The 20,826-nt window shown below is 50.9% G+C and overlaps 6 protein-coding genes across 6 annotated transcripts; all 6 read right to left on the minus strand.

Moving 5' to 3' along the window:
• Positions 1-603: 603 nt before the first annotated feature.
• Positions 604-2,638, minus strand: N7520_001035 (putative PHD finger domain protein (Ing1); the record flags this gene model as incomplete). The annotated part of the gene is made up of 6 exons (XM_057134970.1): positions 604-662; positions 713-1,210; positions 1,268-1,473; positions 1,526-2,178; positions 2,244-2,319; positions 2,367-2,638. The coding sequence occupies 6 exons, from the start codon at positions 2,636-2,638 to the stop codon at positions 604-606; spliced, it is 1,764 nt and encodes a 587-aa protein (XP_057000906.1).
• Positions 2,639-3,657: 1,019 nt separating this feature from the next.
• Positions 3,658-6,954, minus strand: kgd1 (alpha-ketoglutarate dehydrogenase KGD1; the record flags this gene model as incomplete). The annotated part of the gene is made up of 3 exons (XM_057134971.1): positions 3,658-4,573; positions 4,627-6,671; positions 6,790-6,954. The coding sequence occupies 3 exons, from the start codon at positions 6,952-6,954 to the stop codon at positions 3,658-3,660; spliced, it is 3,126 nt and encodes a 1,041-aa protein (XP_057000907.1).
• Positions 6,955-7,773: 819 nt separating this feature from the next.
• On the minus strand, positions 7,774-10,878 carry N7520_001037 (uncharacterized protein; the record flags this gene model as incomplete). Its single annotated transcript, XM_057134972.1, has 1 exon — positions 7,774-10,878. One exon carries the CDS (start codon positions 10,876-10,878, stop codon positions 7,774-7,776), a length of 3,105 nt encoding a protein of 1,034 aa, XP_057000908.1.
• An 853-nt stretch (positions 10,879-11,731) lies between these two features.
• N7520_001038 (uncharacterized protein) lies at positions 11,732-14,275 on the minus strand (the record flags this gene model as incomplete). The annotated part of the gene is made up of 1 exon (XM_057134973.1): positions 11,732-14,275. The coding sequence occupies one exon, from the start codon at positions 14,273-14,275 to the stop codon at positions 11,732-11,734; it is 2,544 nt and encodes an 847-aa protein (XP_057000909.1).
• Positions 14,276-15,155: 880 nt separating this feature from the next.
• N7520_001039 (phosphoglycerate mutase-like protein) lies at positions 15,156-16,958 on the minus strand (the record flags this gene model as incomplete). Its single annotated transcript, XM_057134974.1, has 7 exons — positions 15,156-15,940; positions 15,994-16,251; positions 16,305-16,338; positions 16,392-16,520; positions 16,571-16,619; positions 16,671-16,755; positions 16,802-16,958. 7 exons carry the CDS (start codon positions 16,956-16,958, stop codon positions 15,156-15,158), a joined length of 1,497 nt encoding a protein of 498 aa, XP_057000910.1.
• Positions 16,959-17,398: 440 nt separating this feature from the next.
• Positions 17,399-19,491, minus strand: N7520_001040 (sphingomyelin phosphodiesterase; the record flags this gene model as incomplete). Its single annotated transcript, XM_057134975.1, has 4 exons — positions 17,399-18,806; positions 18,859-19,136; positions 19,187-19,273; positions 19,351-19,491. 4 exons carry the CDS (start codon positions 19,489-19,491, stop codon positions 17,399-17,401), a joined length of 1,914 nt encoding a protein of 637 aa, XP_057000911.1.
• Between the last annotated feature and the right edge of the window lie 1,335 nt (positions 19,492-20,826).

The raw sequence follows: 20,826 nt of genomic DNA on the forward strand, positions 1-20,826 counted from the left end.
TCTCGATGGGGAATATTATTGATCTTGAGCACTTGTTTGATAGTGATCTTGATTCTGATAGTGAGGGGGACAAAAAGACCTCTAGCAAGAAACGTTCCAGCGATGACTCTGGGTCTGATTCTGAGTCTGAGGGAAGTCAGAGTCGGAAGAGAGCACGTCAGACTGCGGTAGCCAGAAAGTAGGGTATGAGTTGTCATGTTGCGTTCAATGTTTTCTATATAGATCGGAATGTATTTCTCTATACTTCGCTTTCTGTACTGTTTTTAGAACGTTTGGGCCCAATTGAAGCCCGAATACTGGGATTTGTATCGTGGCTTCGTTAGACGTATAATTAGGCACTGAATGACGATGACTCAACCTGGTCCACCTGAGCAGTCTGTATATCCCACGTCTACACCGCTAGTCACAATCAATGCAGCCTATGCCTTAGGGTCAAGCCGGAGATTAGGGACTACATGGATATGCATGCAAAAAGATAGTTTTCATTCATTATTAAAAGGAGATCGTTGCAGTCCTTAGTCATGTTTAGCATCAACCTCCTACGAATGAAGATGCAGTAACCCCGGAAATGACCATCAGATCGAGGCCATGTGTCATTCTCATCTATCGTCCATTGCGACCCCTTCGCATATTCTCCTTGCACTCGTTGCAGTACCATTTTACTAGACGGATATTAGCTTGATACACCAAGTTGGCAGCAAATGTAACTCACCATTCTTCCCAGGGGGTTTCGTCAACCCCACACAAGATAGATGGAACCATTCGCGCGGACATGCGTCATTATCGCAGGCAACCATCTCGCCAAAACTGATCTCATTGCAGTAGCAGTATCGAGGCTCGCCTTCCTCATCTTCATCGTCGCCTTCGTGAATGGATTCCTCATCGGATGGTATAGCAGGTACCGGCGCCACGGACTTCTTGGCGTTGCGCTTGGGCGCCGGATCTGTACTCCGCGTTGGTCTAGAGCGAGACTGAGCAGGCTCTCCCAAGGTAGATAGCAGTGGTGTGGAGGTCTTGGAGGTTCGGCCTTTGGACGGTTCGGACTCGAGGGGATCAGTAGGTCGTCCATCCAGGTCGTCTTGTTTGGCTCCTGCGGGCGCAGATGTTCGCATGCCAGTCTCGCCGTCATAGTCGCGGCTTGGGTCGGTGTTGGCTGCTTCGATTTTGAGAGGGCCGTCGCGAGGTGTTGATCTGGAATCGGCGGGTTTGGCTTGATAAGAAATGTGGTTAGACAGGGTGAAAGCAGAGACTAGGCGGATTGACATACTGGTTGATTGAGCAATGCGATTGGACGCAGATGATGATGGTCTTTGTCGGGAATTGTTGGTTTGCCCCGCATTCTGCTGAGCTCGTGAGGACTGGGGCCGTGCTGGGTTTGGTCCAGGGCTTCCAGCTCCACGTGGAGCATTGAACGTGCCGATAAGAGGGGAAGGGGCCATGACAGGCGATCCGGCGTTGGAAGTGACAATGGTCCTGCGAAACGATCAGAAATGATACAAACACAAACGAAACCGGAGCAACATACTTCTTGCGAGCTGCAGTGGTACCAGCATTGGGAGCGCGAGACCTCTTCTTCTCCACTCCATCCTTGTTCAGGGCTCTTTGGCTACCTGCGCCACTGGCAGTACGTTCCATCGGTGCACCCATATCGATAGCAGGAGGTCGTTCTTTGTCGACCCTCCGACGCTTAGCCGTGGCATTCTGCTCAGCCACCGCGTTATCCCCACGAGACTTTGTATTTGCAGTCTTTCGAGTCCCGCGAGAATCTTCATAGTCGGCATCGACATTTCCCCGGCGCTGCTTCCGTGCCATAACCGCCTCGCGTCTTGCTTCGCTGCGACTAGCAGCTTCAGCCTCGTGAAGCGCATGCGACAGGTCCTGCCTGTGTGATACTGCTTCCCGGCGCGGGCGCTCGTTGGCCGCCGTCTTAACAGCATTCTTGTTAGAGTATGCCCAGTGCGTCAAGCTACCCAGGCGAGCCTCCTCGCTAATCTCACCCGCAATGTACGGAAAAACGGTATCCAGGCGAACGACCTGACGGTCCAATTCCTCGTTCGCATTCGAAATGACGTGATTCTTTTCATCGGCAGTCATCATGAGGTCGGAAAGGCTCTGGCGCACACGATCGAAGAGGAGGCGACGATCTCTGCTGTTGGATGACTCGGACTGGGAAAGCTCCTGGACAAAAGCGCCATCAGTACAGTTCGGGATCACATTTCATGGATCCAGTGGAATCAAAATACCTGTGGTAATACATCCTCTCGCACCACACCGGCAACAATAGGCGCAGGGTGGGGGGATGAGGAACCGGTTGCGACACTGACGAAAGCTCAAGCAGCTGCAACAAATTTTCCTCCAGTGCCCACGCCTTAGCGTCCACCTCTTTCAACAGGGAATTGTGTCGACGGAACTCACGCGGGAGAGCGGTGATCGCGTCGGTAAAGTGCGTGAGGGCAGGATAAAAGCCATGAGGAACAGGGGGAGTAGAAGGGATCTCAGCAGGTGAACCACGGCCAAAGCCAAAGGAGGAACGTCCAACGGTTTTGGAGGTTCGGGATGGGTTTGTGCGTGTTTGGCGGGCCGATTGGCGGACTCCCTGGCCCTGGGGATTGAGGGTTGATGATGAGACGGTGGACATGGTGGAAAAGGCTATGGTTAAGCTGGAGTTTGCACTTTTGCAGGAGCTTTGTTGCTCCTGGTCCAATCCGGTGAAACCAGAAGAGGATATGAAAGATCAATGATTGAAATGAAAGGTCTATCACCGTAAGGCCTGCGATAAATCATGTAACAGGACGGGAGACGACGAGGGAGGGTCAGTAGTCGGAAGTTTGCGTGCGGAGAAGACGCTTTAGATCAGGTGAACTTTTGCCAGCGGACTCAGGCACAAATACGACTTAGTCATCGATTTGACAGGTGATGTTATGTCAACTATGATGTCATGCTAGTATCTCGTGTTGATTAATCGTCCGAAGAAAACTCGAGAAACATAAATATTTAGGACGTGGGATCACAATCTGCCTGTTCCCACCGATTGAAAATATTATAAACAGCCTCATTTGCATCAACCAGGGAATGACCTTTCAAATGATCCACCACCATACCGCACCACATGATTTAAGATAAAACTGACCTAATATTCAGATTCGGCAAGTTCCTAAGGTATTCAAAATGTTAGAAAAAGAAGTAACCTGGAGGAACTCCTCTTAGCCATGGATGGCCCAAGTGCTGCTTTTGAGGGGGAGGGGTAACCTGGCTGGTCACGTACGGTGCTAGCTGGTGGGAGTGTTTACCACTTAACTAAAGGGATGTCGTTTGTTAATTCTTGCTCATAGTTGTTGCTCGTAGATTTTTCCCATTAAGCCTAACAATTCTCTGATCGCATACAATAACAATCAACTAAGATCAATTCAAGGGCCACAACAGAATAGAATTTGTATTTTACAGACATGATTCTAGGTATAGACGAGGCCAAATGTCTAGCAATAGCTGGACAGGTCGTATACACCGTGGTCGAGAACAAGGACAACTCATGCAAATAAGAAAAAGTGTTACAAAGGAAATCGGACGCTAGCTTTGGCCAACCAATGAACATAGGAAAAGTAGGTCTTTCGACAATATGCTCCAGAGTCAACCGGAGTCATCAGTCATGAAAGGCATTTACTCGCCCTTCAGGCGCTCCTGGTGGACAGAGAAAGCTTCCTCGAGGAGCTCCTGCTCCTCCTTCAAGTGGACGGCCTTGAGACCGGAGGCCACGGAGGCGCTGGGGGCACGACCAGCGTACAGGACATGGCGGCGGTTGTGGTGCTCGGTGGAGTTCAGCAGGGTCTCGAGACGGGGCTGGGCGTAAGACCAGGGACCGGCGTTAAGAGGCTCCTCCTGGCACCAAACGATGTTCTTGGCGTTGGGGTAGCTGTCAAGGTTCTCCTTGAGCTGAGCCCAGGGGAAGGGGTGCAGCTGCTCAACACGGGTGATGGCAGTGTTGCGGAGACCATTGGCCTCACGGTGCTTGACCAGGGCGGCGTAGACCTGTCCAGAGCACATGATGACACGCTCAATCTTCTCGGGGGCATCAATGGCCTCGGTGGCGTGAGCGGGGTCACGGATGATCCACTGGAAGTGAGAGTCATCGGTGAAGGCCTCAATGTCAGAGCGAGCAATAGGGTGACGCAGGAGAGCCTTGGAGAAGAAGATGATCAAAGGCTTGCGGAACTGACGCTGCATCTGGCGACGAAGAACGTGGAACAGGTTAGAGGGCTCGGTCATGTAAACAATCTGCATGTTGCAGTCCTGGTGCTGGCGGTCAAGCTTGTCAGCCTTGGGGAAGACACGAGGCTCCTCGTTGCAAAGCTGCAACCAACGCTCCATACGACCGGAAGAGTGCTCGGGACCCTGGCCATCGTAACCGTGGGGCAGGGAGACAACCAGACCGGAGCGCTGCAACCACTTGGATTCACCGGAGGCGATGAACTGATCAATGATACACTGAGCGTTGTTGGCGAAGTCACCGAACTGAGCTTCCCACATGACCAAAGCCTCGGGGGAGGTCAGGGAGTAACCGTACTCGAAACCGAGACTAGAAAGAGATTAGCATGACATTTAAACCGAGTAAAGATCCTGTGTACTTACCAGCCGAACTCGCTGAGGGAAGAGTTGGAGATAACGAAGCTACCCTGCTTGTCGCTGATGTGCTGCAGGGGAGTGTGGACAGCCTCGTTCTCCTGGTCGTGCAGGACGGCGTGACGCTGAGAGAAGGTACCACGCTCGACATCCTGTCCGGAGACACGGACGTGGTAACCCTCGTCAACGAGGGAACCGAATGCCAGAGCCTCGGCAGTAGCCCAGTCAATGCCCTTACCCTCGTCAACAGCCTTCTTGCGGTTGGCCAAGATACGCTTGAGGTTCTTGTGGAGAGTGAAGCCCTCAGGAGCGCTGCTACCGCTGACCTTATCGGCAATGTGCTTCAGGGAGTTGACACCAACAGCGGTGGGGAGGTGGGGAAGAACCTCAGTGGCCAACTCCTTGGGGGTCTTGAAGTTGTTCCAGGCGGAGGTCAGCCACTCCTTACCGGTGGGCTGGTAGTCCTTGCTGCGGTCGAAGCTGTCATTGAGCATGCCCCAGACCCACTTCTTGTGCTCGTCGATGTCCTCTTTGGTGAAGGTACCCTCGGCAATCAGCTTCTCAACGTACTTGTCGAGCTGAGCCTTCTGCTCGGCAATGCGCTTGTACATGCGAGGCTGGGTGAAGGAGGGCTGGTCAGTCTCGTTGTGACCCTGCTTACGGTAGCAGACCATGTCAATGACAACGTCACGCTTGAACTCAGCACGCCAATCGGCGGCAACCTGGCAAACGTAGTTAACGGCCTCAACATCGTCAGCGTTCACGTGGAACACGGGGGCATCGATGGCCTTGGCAATGTCCGAGCAGTAGGGGGTGGAACGGGCAAAGCGGGGGTCAGTAGTGAAACCAATCTGGTTGTTCACGACGATGTGGATGGTACCACCGGTGGAGTAGGCGGGAAGAGACTGGAATCCCATGGTCTCGTAGACGACACCCTGAGCGGCGAAGGCAGCGTCACCGTGAAGCAGGACACCCATAGCGGTGTTGAACTCGGTCTCGTCGTTGTTGTAGTGCTGGATGGCACGGGCCTTACCCAGGACAACGGGGTCCTCAGCCTCCAAGTGAGAGGGGTTGGCAACCAGAGACAGCTGCACGCGCTTTCCGGAGGGAGTAGGGCGCTCGAAGTTCATACCCAAGTGGTACTTGACATCACCGGAACCCTCATCGGAGGGCTCGGCAGAACCAGCAAACTCACTGAAGATGGACTCGTTGGGCTTGCGAACAACGTTGGACAGAACGTTAAGACGACCACGGTGAGGCATACCGATAACAATGTCCTTGATACCGTAGTCAACACTGCGATCGATCAGAGCCTTCATACCGGGCACAAGGGTCTCGCAACCCTCCAGACCGAAACGCTTGTCGTTGGGGTACTTGGTAGCCAGGAAGGACTCGAAGCTGGAACTCCAGATGAGACGGTCCAAGATGCGGCGCTTGTCATCAACGGAGTAGCGGAAGGGCTCGGGGACCTCGAAACGATCACGGATCCACTCGCAAGGCTTACGGTCGGGGATGTGGATGTACTCGACACCGTAGGAGCCGCAGTAGATCTTCTCGCAAGATTCAATGATCTCACGCAGAGTCATCTTGGTGCGGTCAGAAGTGACGAAACGAGGCAAGATACCGGGCCCGAGGGCGAACTCCTGGTCCAAGTCGCGCTCGGTGAAACCGTAGTGGTCGAGCTCAAGCTCCTTGGGCTTGTCGTAGCCGAAGGCCTCGGCCTCTCCGCGGATACCGAGAGGGTCGATCTTGGCCTTGTGGTGACCACGGGCCTGGTAGGCGCGCACAAGCAACTGAACCTTCAAGTGGTTGGTGACGTCGGTGCCACTAGTGAGGCCAGTGCCGGGCATATCCTGAGGGACACCGCCGGTAGGACTAGGGACGAGAGTAGGGGGGGGAGTGAAGGCCTGGGACATGGGCATAGAGCCGGACTCCATGTTCTTGAAGTAGGTCTGCCATGAGATGTGGACGCTGGACGGGTCACGCTTCCATGCCAGGTACATCTCATCAATGTAGTTGGCAGTGCTGCCAGTGAGGAAAGAATCGTTGGGGTCCTATGAAGAAGCACGCGCTATCGCGTTAGTTGAGTGTTCGTTATTGCGCTTCAATCGCGCATTTTGGCAATCATCTTTTTTCTCGATGCAATTTTTTTCAAGGCTGGTTGTAGCTTACCACTCCAGGTTTTGACGCCTCGGAAGCATATTGCCGAGTACCGTTAACAACGGCGAGAGGGCGACGAGCAGCGAGGCTGAAGCCAGGGTTCTTCGAGGCGAAGCGAGCGCTCGAGGAGAGGTTGAAGGACCTCCGGGAGGCCTTCAAGGCAGTATTTCTGAACATTGCGGGATTTGTTTCCGACGAAGCCGGGACTGTTCAGAGAAATAAAGGGGTGGAGGGAGGAATCGAAACAGCTAAAGTCTCAGACTGTGCTGATGTAATGACAATTTGAACCTGATCTATAGGTCACGCGCAAGTTAGTCGCCAAAGTTGACAGGTTGTTGTTCTCTGCCGAAAGTGCCGACGGAGCAAAGGAAGCAGACGGAGGGACATACAGGTGATTAAAATGCGCGAATAAGGTGTCGACTATTATTGCCGTATCACCTATATGGAATCTGAACTCATTAGAGAGCAGAAACTCTGCTGAATAAAAAGAACTGGGGTAAAGGGTTTAGATAGAAGAAGGGGAGCCCAAGGAGGAACCTGCAACTTGGAATGAGGCTGGTGCGCTGAGTCAGCCAGTGCCGGTTTTCTTACTGAGAAACGCGGCCACTCCGGCTTGTGAGCCACAGCGATCCACTGCCCGGCTAAGCATTCGGTGTTTGCGGGAGTGTTTGCGGGAAATTTCGGCCCCAATCGGATATGGTTTACGGACACAATGACGTGAGTAGGATATATAACTAGCCTAGCTATGTACCGGAGATCTCTAGTTGATGCTTCCAAACTTCGTATATTAACATGATTTAGTAGATCACTTGGCAGGATACAAGAACAATCGGTGTATAGAAAAGGCAACGCCAACCGCAAAACATCCTCGGTTAAGTCATGAAATCGTGAAGGAAAAATAAAAGAAAATAACCATCCATGTGCGCCACGGAGACCACATCTGGCAAATATATCCAATGGGAAGGAGAACGAATGATGAGAAAGGAGAAAGCAATTTTACAAGACGTTGAGGTGGTTGCCGAACATCGGCATTTCCTCCTCGATATCTGCGTAGATCGGGCCGCCTGTTCCGCTATGCGGGAGATCGGCTCTTTTCCCCAGCTCAGTAACTTTGAGCGGTGAAGTCGAAAAGGGGGAGTCCTCATGGTGTTCGATCATACCTACTACACCCTCGTCGGCAAAATGCCGAGCCTCGGAAGGACTAGCAGCTTCCGGGGGTCCAGTAAAGCTAGCGCGGTTTGAGGATGCCAGGGTATGAGGCGGCGGACTACCAGCGCTGCTGCGAAGACTGCCGTTGCTTCCACCCCAGGCACCCCGTCTCAGCTTCAGGAGGGCACTCAGTGTCATCTCGTCGTCCAAGTTGCCCATGTCGACCAGCTGGGCCAAGCCTGGGCTTGCAAGCGAGGGGTTTGAATGGGTACCACCGTGTGCCTTCAATGAAATGACGGAGTTGCGGGTACTCCATTCACTGCGTTCGGTGATAGGAGTCAGGCTGGGTTCTTGGAACTTCCCACGACTGCTAAAGCTACGGCTAATCCCTTCGACTCCTCGCGGGCCAAAGTAGCCGCCGTTCGTGAGCTCAGAGGCACCATGGGCCTGCGCGTAAAAGCCGAATTCTTGGCCGTAGAAACCCTCGTCGTCATTCTCCAGCGCTTCAGCATTGGCTGCAGCAACGATAGCATCATCGTAGTACGCATCATCATTATATATATCATCATCAAAGACATCGTCGAAACCCATTATATCTGCTCCTTGGCTGAGACGGCTATCATCCGGCACCAATCCCGGCTGCGAATCGCCGGTATGGGATGTCTGTGGTATACTGTCTTGTCCCATAGACCGTTCACTTGTGCTGTAAGTGCGTTCGAATTGGGCCTGGGTGGCCGCTTCATTTGCTGCAAATTCCAGGGCATTGTGTAATACCTCCAGGTTTTGCTCCGTGAGCACACCACCATGAGCCCGAGCAGGCCCCATGTTGGGTATGGGCTCACCAAGCGGTCCACGCTTGATGGACCCGACATGGTATTCACTTGCCACACTTGGCATATGCTTAAGGCCTTGGCGGGCATTCTCCTCGAGCAGAATGTCTTTTTCCACGAGTTCGTCTTCTTCGGGGATGGTCTCGGATTTCTGGGTAGCATCTTTGTAGACCTTTCTTCTTTCGTATAAATGACTCGTTTCGTCATCAAAGATAGATTCATCAAAACCGCCATCCTGATCCTCAGCGGTAAGCTCGTCAAATTCACCATCGTCAAAATACATGTCATCATTATCAACGATTGTCTGCATCTGATCATCGGGGTGCTCTTGAATATTCTCTGTCATATGGTGGCCTTGAGGCACTTGGCTTCCTACTGGTATCACTTGATCTTGATTGAAATTTGGGTTGATGCCCGCCACAAGAGAAGGATCGGCACCCGCGGTGTCGATCGGAGGTTCAGAGGGTGGCGCAGGCGTAATCGGACTTGCAACTACAGGTGAAAGCCCAGGGGCGGCCCAGGATTTTAGTTCACCATTTATATCCCGAGAAACTGCAGGAGTATAGTCTTCGTCATAGTCAGCACCGATTTCTGGTATCTCCTCTTCGAGGTCATCCATGTCATCGATCATATCATGATCGAATTCATCATCAAAGTCATCGAAGTATCCATCGTCCTGTCTTCTTGCAGCTTCCTTCGCCTTGTGTTTTTCTTCGAGGAGCTTCTCTTGCACGGAAGATTCAACACCACCCATATCAAAGCTGAACCTTGAAGAAGCATTGCTCTTGAGATGCTTAGGCAAACCTGCAGGATGTACCTTAGGAATAATATCTTGATCCTTTTGACTTGCCGACGAGTCTTCCTTTGGTGAATATGTTGTATATTCCAGCGGAACATCTGCAGGAAGCTCTACTGGACCATCTCCGGGAAGTTCTGCGTGGAAGTTCTCATTTTTGTCGGTCTCTAAGCTGTCGTCCGGGGCTGTAGAAGGAAATCTCCTCGCAAACACTGGGATTGACTTCTCGTAACCTGGTTGAGCTGGGTTGGTCAGTAAGGATGACTGGAGATAACCCTTATTCTCAACGTGAAGAACTTTCTGGTCATCCTCAAAATGCTCCTTAAATACGGGCGAGTGATCACTGTTTCGTTTCGACCTGTCACTCCAAGGACTGGATGGACTTTGCAGCGATGAATCATATGTATTTTGGCCTTTTCCATCAACCGTCGTGGAATTCCCAGACACATTTCGTCGAGCCCGAGGAGCGGAAAAGTCATGAATAATCTTTCCACGAATTCTGGGGTCGTAGTCATCCGGAATGGGTATCAAGTTAGGCGCACTCAGCTTGGTTTCCTCAACGCGAGAGCTACCAATCTGCGAAGACCGTCGACGCGCAAGAAGCGACATGGGATTCAAAAGATGGAGCATTGCTTTGCCTGATTTGTGATGGACATGCTCCGCCACAACTTCTCGGTCTGCAATTCGTCTCGACACGCCACCATCCTGCCTAGCCTCCCTCTGCACTGTATTTGTATTTTCCACCACGACTTCCTCCGGCGAGGTTTTCAATCGGAACTGACTGGCCCCCAATCCCGCCGTTGGCGACCGCTTCTGATTCTCGGAGGTCGGCGTCTGCAGATTACGCAACCCTTTCCCAATTGATAGACGAAATGGCGACGTGGGCTTGAAATTAGACTCCACGTCACCCTGGTCCGGCCGCGATGTCGTCACCTCAAGCTGTGAATTGTTGGCCAGCGACGTAAAAGCTGGTTCTGGGACAAGCTCTTCCGGACTCGAGTGGGGGCGATTCTCTTTCTCAGCCGACGGCGACCGGACAGCAAGGCTAACGGAGGAAGATAGCGGCGCGGTAGAGGAGGTAATGTTCAGCTTTGCGGCATCGTTCTCCAACGGGGAGCTGCTCCAGGTTGAAGCATCGTATGAAGAGTTTCTGCCGAACGCGCTTGTGAAAGTGGGGTAACCTGGGATCTCGGGGAGCCGTGGAGGACTAAGTGGGCTTTCTCCTGCACCTGGAGGAGCTGGCGATGGACCTGGCAAGGACGCTGACGGCGCGGTTGAGCGGCGATGGTCGCGGCGCCAATATGAAAAAACTGTGGACGAGGGCATTCTGGTCGCAGGACCAGAGCCTGTAGCGTCTTTAAAAGCCAAGGTGGTATGATTCAGGGGACGCAAGGCTCCATCGTGGTCAAGTTTACCTGTGGAGGGCTGGTGTTAGTGGAAAGGAGGGCTGGACTTTTGGTCTCACATACCAGGCACTAGTGGGGCTTACAACGGCCCACTCGGCGTTGAGTTTCAAGGAAGAGTGAAGTAAATGAACCACAGCAATGAGAATGCAAACAGGATTTTACGTAAACAATTGAAGTGAGAAAGCGAAAGATAAAAAGATCAATCAAGAAGACGTAAGTTCAATTCCAAGGTTCACAGTAGTAAAGTAGGGTTACACCAATCGAAGCTTCAGCAGGTCAGATCTATATTTACTTTGACTTTGCATTCACCCTTGCATAATTTTCAATGTTGATCTGGGGATCTGATAAGAATTGTACAGTGAATCCGACCAGAATTATCTGAGCTCTACCGTATAAGAAGGATATATACTAAGTAAGGTACCTGCAACAGATCCAACCTCACTGCATCCGATGTGATGTGACCATGCCATCAATTGATAGCAACCTTGGAAAGAGTATTAGAAAGAATACAGATCCGATATCTACAACATAGACATTGACAGCGGTTGAAAGGAATGTCCATAAAAGAATCAAAGCCAAGTTCTAAAATGCTTCACATGACTGTGGGTGACACGATTTGCCTTTATAGATCATACACAATGCGCTACTCTACATAGATACCCCCCCCCCCCAAAGCATAAAGAAAAGATGATGATGAAAAAGGAATGCGCTTAGAACGACAACGCTATGATGATGGAGTCAAAAACAGAGACAAAATAGGAGAAATTATGTAGTTAACGAATGCTCTGCCGCCAGCGGTCAATGACCTCACGCTGGTTGGGATCAACGGGCTGTCGAGTCATGGTTGACGCATAAGCATTAGGCATAGGATAACCCATGTTATGCATGGCCATCATGGTTTGGGTATAGCCATAGGGAGGTGGGTAGGCCGGTCCATGGCTGTAGGGTGGGGGAGGTGGTTGGTTCGGCGGGTATGCCATGTTGGTCGGGAACTGTTGCATGGACATGCGGTTTCCGTACTGCTGCATCAAGCCGGGTTGTTGGAATGCGTCGTGAGAGGACTTGCGGACTACATTTGACGCCCGAACTTGAGGAAGGGCAGCCATGCTTCTTCGCATCCGGGGGTTTTTGGCGAGACCAGGCTGGGCGCCACTTTCCTTTTTTAGACGTAAACGTCGTTGTGCGAGAGTCTCCTCTTCGGGCTGTTGAGGGACTGGTGCAGTCTCCGCGGTGGGGGTAGATCCGAGGCGATTGTCAAATTCGGCCAGCAGAATATTGGAGAATTCGGTCTCCGATGGATTCAGTCCTTTCAGCCGTCTCAAGCGTTCGGCTAAAGTCTCACCATCCTCTCCCGTCTCGTCTGTGGCGGGCTCTGGTGCAGGGCGCGGTTTCTCGGCATAGAAGGTGACAGGTCGTTTTTCGGGAATTGGCTCCCCCCTCAGCCGAGCACGACGTGTACTTAAGGGTTCATGTTCCTCGACGTGATGCTTCTCCATCAGACCGCGTGGTTGATCATCATCCGCATTTATCTGATCAGGGTATAGCATTGCAAGAGGAACGTCGTCATCGTCAGCCGTACGGCGGCTATCCCAAGCCAAGGTTACTGGCCGGCGTCTTCTCTTATCACTTTGTTTCTGAGCCATTGCATCCAACTCCAGCAGTGTATTCTTCATGCCTGGCGTGAACTGGGGGACTACCGTACGTCTCCGTTGTGCAAGTTCGTGCTTTCGCAGCTCCAGTTCCGCTAATAAGGTGTTTGGCGGTCCCACATAGTCCGACTCATCGTCATCGTCACTCTCTTGCGAGTACTCATCACCATCATTCCCCGACTCATCTGAACCCTCTGATTCGTTCTCATGCAGGCGCTCCGACTCCTCCTGCAGTCCATTGTCCGAATGAACCGAACCCTCAGACGCAACATCTCTGACCGTGCTCTGTTGTTGCCCCATTGGAAGCTGGGAGTTCTGACCCGATTTTTGTTTTCGAAGAGTCTTGCGCTCCTTTCCATAGACGTACGACCCGACGTGACCCGCATACGGATGATCCGTGAAGGCCGAGACAGGTGCATGTGCCGAGGCGTCGAGAATGCTATCAAGGGTCGCAACTGCCGAGTCCTGCTTAACTTCAAGCTCGAGCGTGGTACTGGGCCGATCAAAGAAGACGCTCGCCCGAAGCTGCGGGGGCAGTGTTGATTGCCGCTTCTCTTTATGACCGTCGGTCGTTCCTCCCTCAAATGCCGCCTCTCTATCCTCAGCTACGATGGTAGTCAAGAGCTGCGTACGACGCTTCTCACGCTCGGCAGCCGGTGGTTTGCGAGAGAGTTTAGGAGGGAGGTTCAACATACGTGGGACTGGTGCGGGATAGTAGACCATGTTCTGGCCCGCTTGCAGCTCCTTGTATGATTCCGGATTGCTTGCAAGGGGCGGTTGGCTCAGAGACATCTGGCGTCCGGGACCGGCCAGCTCCAAGGGCGCAAAATGAACGCCATCGAAGTCGGTAAACAACGTCCGGGCTTGTTGGTAGGTATCTCCCGATGCGGCTGTACCGGGTCGCTCGATCTCTTCAGCCACAGGAGCCGCTGGGCCGTCATATTGACCATAGAAGCGTCCGGTGCTGGGAGCATGAAGGGGGAGTTGTGGGGCGATGGGTAGGGTCGGGGGGAATTGATCTACGAAATGACCGTCGTCGTGGGCGGGCTCCGGTACCTGCGCCAGGTAAGATCCACTGGAGACGGAGCGCCGGCGTGTAGATCGAGATCGGGTCGAACCATGAGGAGATCTGGTAAGGCCTGCGCCCGGGGAGAATGCACCATTCCGCATGATGGAATTGGAAGCCGAACTGTAGGATCGACGCTTTTGTTCCTGGTCCAGTTTGCGAATTTCACTAGCGATATCGGCGGTACTGGAGCTAAGACGCTCTGCACTCTGCTCCAATCGCTCTACATTACCCACATAGGCGCCTTGCAGTGATTGCAGATCCGGGGTTGGGTGATTCAGAGGAATAGGGGCGTCGCTGGAGGCACTTCGCAAGGAAGGAGAGGAATGTCGCGCGACCGTACTAGTATTGAGTGGAGGAATGGAGTGATGTTTGGGGGAAGGATCGGCGTCGTAGTCATCGGCTTCGACCACGTCGTAGTTGGACGAAGTCATGGAGCGGTAGATAGCGCCTAAGTGGGATTCGAGTTTGTCGGCAGAGTCTAAATGAATGTCGGCATTGCGTTGAACTCGGGAAAGTGAAGGACTGAGTGAATGATGAGAGTCAGAGTCAGAGTCAGAGTCAGAGGCCACCTCGACCTGGGCGACGGCATTATAGGCCATGATCAATCACAAAATTGTCACACATCCAGGTCCGGTCCGATTCAGAACAAAGAGATCCGGGGACCATGAGTTGAAATGATAAGAAATGGAATCATATGAATCTGGACAAGGACCGAAGGAGTGTTTCATCTGTGTGACCACTTTGATTCCTCACTTTTTCTCTCTGTAAAGAAAAGTTCAGAAGCTTCTTGAAACAGAACTTATCTTGTTTCTTTCTTTTGCGGGCTTTTGGATCTAATTTTGGAAATGTGTCACACACTCTGAACCCCAGGTTGGACCCCCCCCCCCCTCCCCCTTTTCCGTGGAATTGATCATTCTATATACCCTAAGACCAACCAAAATCAAGGAACCAAACAAAAAGAAGGCAACTCGAGCCAAGGACCAGTAACAAATCTGATTTCATGTCTCGGACCTTCTCCATAGAAAAAAGAACTTGGTTCGAGACATCTGCAGCCCAAGAAGTGGGGGGAAAAGTACACGGTCTGGGCCGAATACCCACTTTTTTTTCTGGGTTTTTTCAGGTAATAAAAATAACATTACGTAGTTTATATATGGCTATGATGTGATTTAGATCCTTCGTTATTAATGAACAAAAGGACGCGTGTGCTGTTGTCATGTCAGGATTCATTAGAACACAATCTCGGGATTTGCAGATATACAGACTTGATGTACATTGGAGGTACTTTAGATGTACTCTGGAGAGCCCTGTATATATCCAATGGCACGATGAAGATAAGGATTGCTTGGCAAAAGGCAATTTATTGTGGGCTATCTGCAGAGTACAAGAACCGAAAGACTAAATTAAAATGAGATAGTGGCGAGGATAACGCAAGGTATGCATGCAGGCGGTAAAAAGGAAAATGAAGCGAGGGCAGGTCACTCAAGGCTTGACAAAGGTCAAAAAGTCCAATGAGAGATCAGTAAAGAAACTGGCTCCCGCAACCGTGGCAGGGTGGCCCGTCTCGGTCACATTGCAGTAATCAATGAAATTACCAGCAGCCTTGTTCTTCTTCTCGATTAAAGTGGCATACTCGGATAAGAGACAGCTCTTACCCGGTCCATTTTGGCAACTGGCAATCGGGTAGACAGCATCGTTGAACAACACCCGGAGATAAGTCTCGTTTGAAGACTTGTGTCCGGACTCAACCTCACAGTTCAGGGCCTCAAAGGCAACAGTACCGCGCATGGTGATAAAGTGGGCCACATTATACAGATGGTTGGCAGGGATATGGGTATCAGGAAGAGCAGCCTCATGATCGAAAATGCCCATAGCAGCAGTCATCTCGGCAATCTGATTGTCGTTCAAGAATGCCATGATCAGGTTGGGAACCGTGAAGCTCTCACCATCGGCACCGGTACCAGTCTGACCAGGACCCTCAGCGAGCAAGTCCACCAGGCTGTTAAGGAAAGGCAAGAAAAGAATACTGGCGGGCCCATCGGAGCCAGGACCAACATCGTAATAGTAGCTCAGATCTTGCGAGTATGCGTAGTTGCGTAGCTCGTCCTCGGTGAACACGTTGCACCAGGGACTGAGATTACCAGTGATCTGACTTTCATATCCACACATATATGGGAAGAAGAGGATGTCGGTCTCGTCGAATGTCAGGTTGCCGCTAACCAATGAGTTGAGCCGCTTCAGGGCTTGTGGTGCCCAAGTTGCATCCCCTGGGAAATGTTTAGTCTTGAGACAGTATGACAATACAGATTCTCTCACTCACAGTCTGTAACATTACTTCCCCCGCTGGAAGTGGACGCAAAAAGTGGGCAGGAGTCAGATGGCCCAAGGGAGTTACCGATGGCACTGACAGAGCCAGTGGAATTCACACTGACCACCGAGCCGTAGGTATCGGCAAATTCGTACAGATAACCATTAACAAAGGCACGAGCTGTCTGAACGACTCGAGACTCATTGATGGGAGATTTGTACTGATTGGCCCATACGTAGAAGGGGTTACCATCCTGGTAGAAATCAGGATCTATGCATATGGTCAGTTTCAAAGAAGGGTAAAGTAAGGCCTAAATGACTTACAGCGAGCCCTGAGTTGATAACCAAGATCAGTGGCCTATGATCCGTAAGAATGCCGTCTGGTAATAAAACACAAACGGGAAAACATACCTCCTTCCAGCCAGTCATAGATTCCGACGCAATTTGCAATGTCGGGTTGGTCAACACCGGGCTCCAATCAGAGATGAAAGACAGCGATCCACGAGCATCAAAGCCATCTCCTTTGACGGCAGTTTGAATCTTCAAAAAGGTTAGACCGAAATAAAAACAGTTCGACATCGAATACCGACCTTCTCTTGAATACCGACCCAGGAGTTATAGGAACCAGTATCGGGGAATCTAATCAAATCAGTAGAATTATCAAAAGGATCCTGGAAACAGAAGACTCACCTGCTTCCATGTCTCACAATATAGGCAGCCTGCTGAACGGTACACTTGTCAGGCACACTGTTATCAACACCGTTGACATCAGGACCTGCCAAGTCAGCATAATGCATTACAACCACCCAATCAAAACTAACCAGCAAAATATGGAGTATTTCCGCCAGAGTACTGAAGCGGATTCTGAACCGTATCACCCGACGGGAATACAATATCGTTGGTCGGGGCGAGCACCGCAGCGTGGCCGGTAGCCAACAGCAGCGAAGACACTACACCCTTAAAAGAGTAGTGAACCATTTTGAATCCAATTGTTCGTGAGATGAACTACTTGTTAGTACATTGGAACTGCGACACACTTATATGTACAATTTCAAGGTTGGGACCTGCTTTAGTCGCCGGCTTAGCCGCTGTTAGCGTCAACGGGGCCACTAGGACACTGGTATGCAGGCCTATTGTCAGCCCACGTGTCAAGCCGATATTTAACCGAGATGAAGTTGATTAAATTGCATTCTCTAGCATTGCCTGTTTTGTTCTTTCTTCCGAGATTTGGCTAAATGGCTCTTGGCTTAATCTGATCGGGCAGGGATCTACCAATGACTGGATAACCTATGGAACGTGCATGGAAGTCCTGAAGTATACGGACAGGGAAAAAATTGTGATGAAAATATTTGTGTATTCCCGACGGTATGCCGACGGCTTGACGGCCAATTGGGATTCTATATTTAGAAGCATCTACTCTAGACGACGGTGGTGTTCACGGTGGTAGCCAAGAAGCTTGATCCCAGCTTCGCGGTGGCGGCGGTCTTCAGGGTTGACACGGTGCTCTCAAAATCCGAAAACATCTTTCCAATAATTGACTCTCCGCACGCGCTCTCCTCGTTAGTAGAGGAGCTGCTAGAAGTTGATCGCTTCGCTTTCTTGAAGCTGATACCCGGGGTGATCTCGACACAGTTATACTGCGATTCGGCGGAACGGAGTTGACAGACCTCATCGGTCTTGCAGTCGCCTGTACAGGATGAAACGTCCCACCCACGGGACTTGCGAGCATAGTAGTCCTGGAAAACGGAATCATCATTCTCGAAGAGAGCAGTGACATTGTGCCAGAACGCCGGGGTTAGCTCGGCCGCACTGTCGGTGACGGGTGGGCTGAGAAGGGAGCCGTATGCTTCCTTGGCCGAATAATACTTCTCCCACGTGGGCTTGGTCTGATATGTGGAACTCGACATGTTGGCAAAGTAGACCTGGTAATCGAGGATACCGAACGTAACCGGGTCGACAGAGTACACGCGGAAAGTCGGGTTTCCAGATGTCGGAGTCAGAGCAGGAGCAATGTAGGACATCATGGTGGCCGTGTCAGCGGTAGGGTTGGAGTAGTTCGAGTAAGCAATCTCGAACTCGTCCTTGTGGGTGTGACCGTAAAACACGGCAGCGATTGTAGCGTCATATCGCTGGATGATTTGGTTGAAGTAGTTGGATCCGTCGTGGAAAGCATCACCAGAGCCCATTGGCATGTGGCCCATGAGCCAAACTCGCTCGCCGGCGGTTTCAGCAGCGTCGAGTTCATCCACGATCCAAGCCAGCTGGCCATTGGGGTCGGTCTGCATTGTCTTCTCGTACAGCCAGAAGTTCTCCTTGTAGTAGAAATTGCTGTTGAAAGAGATGATTCTCAGATTTCCACTGGGGTACTTCACGGAGTAGGCGCCATAGTCGTCTGCGGTGGTGGCAGCCGTGGAGCCAATCCACTGGGTCCAGTCGGACGACAGGGTATCGTACGCCCATTGGCTGGAGATGGTAGTATCAATGTCAGAAGGAGGGAAAGAGTTGACTGGAGCAGCGTCGTGGTTTCCAATGACACCGTAGACCAAATTGAGATAATCGGGCATTCGGGTCACATAGGCGTCATTGAGGTCGTTGGTCACCTCAGTTTCATTGACAAGCCAAACTGCTCCCTCGACAACGTCACCAGTGAAAATGGTGAATGCCGCATCGGGGATGAGGGTCTGGATAGCTTCATACATGCTCTCCTCCAAATCCAAGGGAGAATCGCAGTTGTGGTTTCCATATTCACCGGCCGGGTAACTAGTATTTCCAGGGGCATCAGATGCGGTGTACGGACGGCAGCAGATGCTCTTTGTGCAGTTGTAGCTATCATTCGTTGTCAGTATCACGAGAAGCTAATTTGGCGGGATGGACAAACTTTGCGCCCTCTTCATAGGAGAGATCAACGTGGATGTCACTGATATGAATTACTTGGATCGGAGTTTCACCACTTGATTCCGGTCGAGTTGCGTTGGCTGGTTTGGAGGAGGGGAAGTCGACCGTATATTCAGTAACTGCTGGGTAATCACAAAGACCAAAGATGGTGGTACAGAAGAGGGTAGCGGTGTGAGATGGAACATCCATGTTGCGAAGATCATGGGCCAGGATCGGTCCCTCGCGAGAAATCGCGCCCTCGCATACATCGTCATCATCAACCTATAATTGGCGTTAGAGATGTTCTTCAATCGGTACTGGGGACAACCGACACCGGCCAAGATGCAGACATCCGTGATGACATCCACGAAATCATCGTTACCAAGATCTGCAAGGGCCTGCAGGATAACCAGCAAAGCCTACATCAATTGATTTATATAGGTTAGCATCGAAGGACTGCTAATGATATAGATGCAATCTGCAGCAAATGACCTACCTCACACCCGGTACAGTCAACAGCGTCCTCAATATCAGTAAAGATTTCGCTGACAGTAGTTCTCTTAGCAAGTGATTTGCCTGGTACAGCAAATGCAGCACCAAAGAGGTTTGCAAAAGCAAACCACTGGGAGAGAATCATTGTGAAGATCAGTGTTCAAGTCAGAGGAGCAATTAGCTTTGATGCTTCATAGATTGGCCCGAACTCCGTTTTATATGTTTATGGCGGCTGTATAATCCGGCAATGTACTCCATACACTTTAAAGTTATTTCAAAGTGAAAGCTTGATTTTGCAGAGTTGAGAATCGATCACATCGTTGCCTTGCACTAAGCTCGGATTCCGAAGGAAATTAGTTTCTGGCGCCAGGCACGTTTTGCTCTGTGAGGCAGTGATTGACTGTCTATAAGCGAAGCGGAGTTCGTCTCAGCACATCACGTCACTGTGCAGTACACATACTGGTGTTGATTTGGACGCCGATTGGTTGGTGGAAATCTAGCCGAATCTTAGCTTCATATAGTCGACTAGATTTCCCGGGGGCGCAGGTCTTCCTACCGGTCATTGCATTAGCCTGGCGCTAGGGGCCAATCTATTCCTGAAGAATTGGGAACGTGCCAAGTATCCACGGGGGATTACCCCTTTTCGACAGCTGTCAAAATTCTGACCGGCCGTTATTTCTCTTCGAAGTGGTGGAAAAATGCTGATCATTTGCTTGTTTGAGATTTTCATACCATAGTAGTCAGCGAGTCCCGGTCATGGGACGGCCCAGGGTTTAATTAAGTAATTAAATATGGCTGCAGCGCTTTTGCAAGATCATAAAGGGATCCTCTTGCACGGAGCATGGCAGCTAGTGGATAACTAGTCACCCCGCTGGCAATCAATCAAGGCCGCCCGTGGAGGATTGGTAGATCTACAAGCTAAGATAATGCGTGTCTCCCAATGTATCGTCTTCTGTGATATCCAGTAAGTTATTGAATAACTATGGTAGAAAGTGTTGACGAAGCTTCGTCTTGTAAATTTACACTTATATATAGAGCTTAAACAGACTGCAAATAATGTCCAAATCCGGACATGGTGTAGTTGGCTATCGCATCTGACTGTAATTGACTTATAGTTTATCAGAAAGTCCGCGGTTCGATTCCGCGTGTCCGGATAACTTTTTGCTCTTTGATTTTTGCCACCTAATCAAACAGACCCAGCTCTTAATAGTATTGGCTCTCTGGAGGTATTCTATCTAATTCAAGAATTTGGGGATGTTCAAAATCTTCGTTTTTTCCCACCAAAGTCCGCGTGAGGTTCACAGGCATCGTTTAATCAATTGATGTTTCATAGATACTAACCAACCGGAACCGCGAAGATTATATATTGGTTTACAATATTTGAACTTTGTGCCTGTACGGATACATAAACTCAACACAACATACTGCAGGTGTAGTCCGATCCACCCACGTGGGCACACATCACAAATATGTAAGGAGT

The sequence above is a fragment of the Penicillium odoratum genome, assembly GCF_028828045.1.
Source record: "Penicillium odoratum strain IBT 22623 chromosome Unknown utg000001l_segment0_segment0, whole genome shotgun sequence".
NCBI lineage: Eukaryota > Fungi > Ascomycota > Eurotiomycetes > Eurotiales > Aspergillaceae > Penicillium > Penicillium odoratum.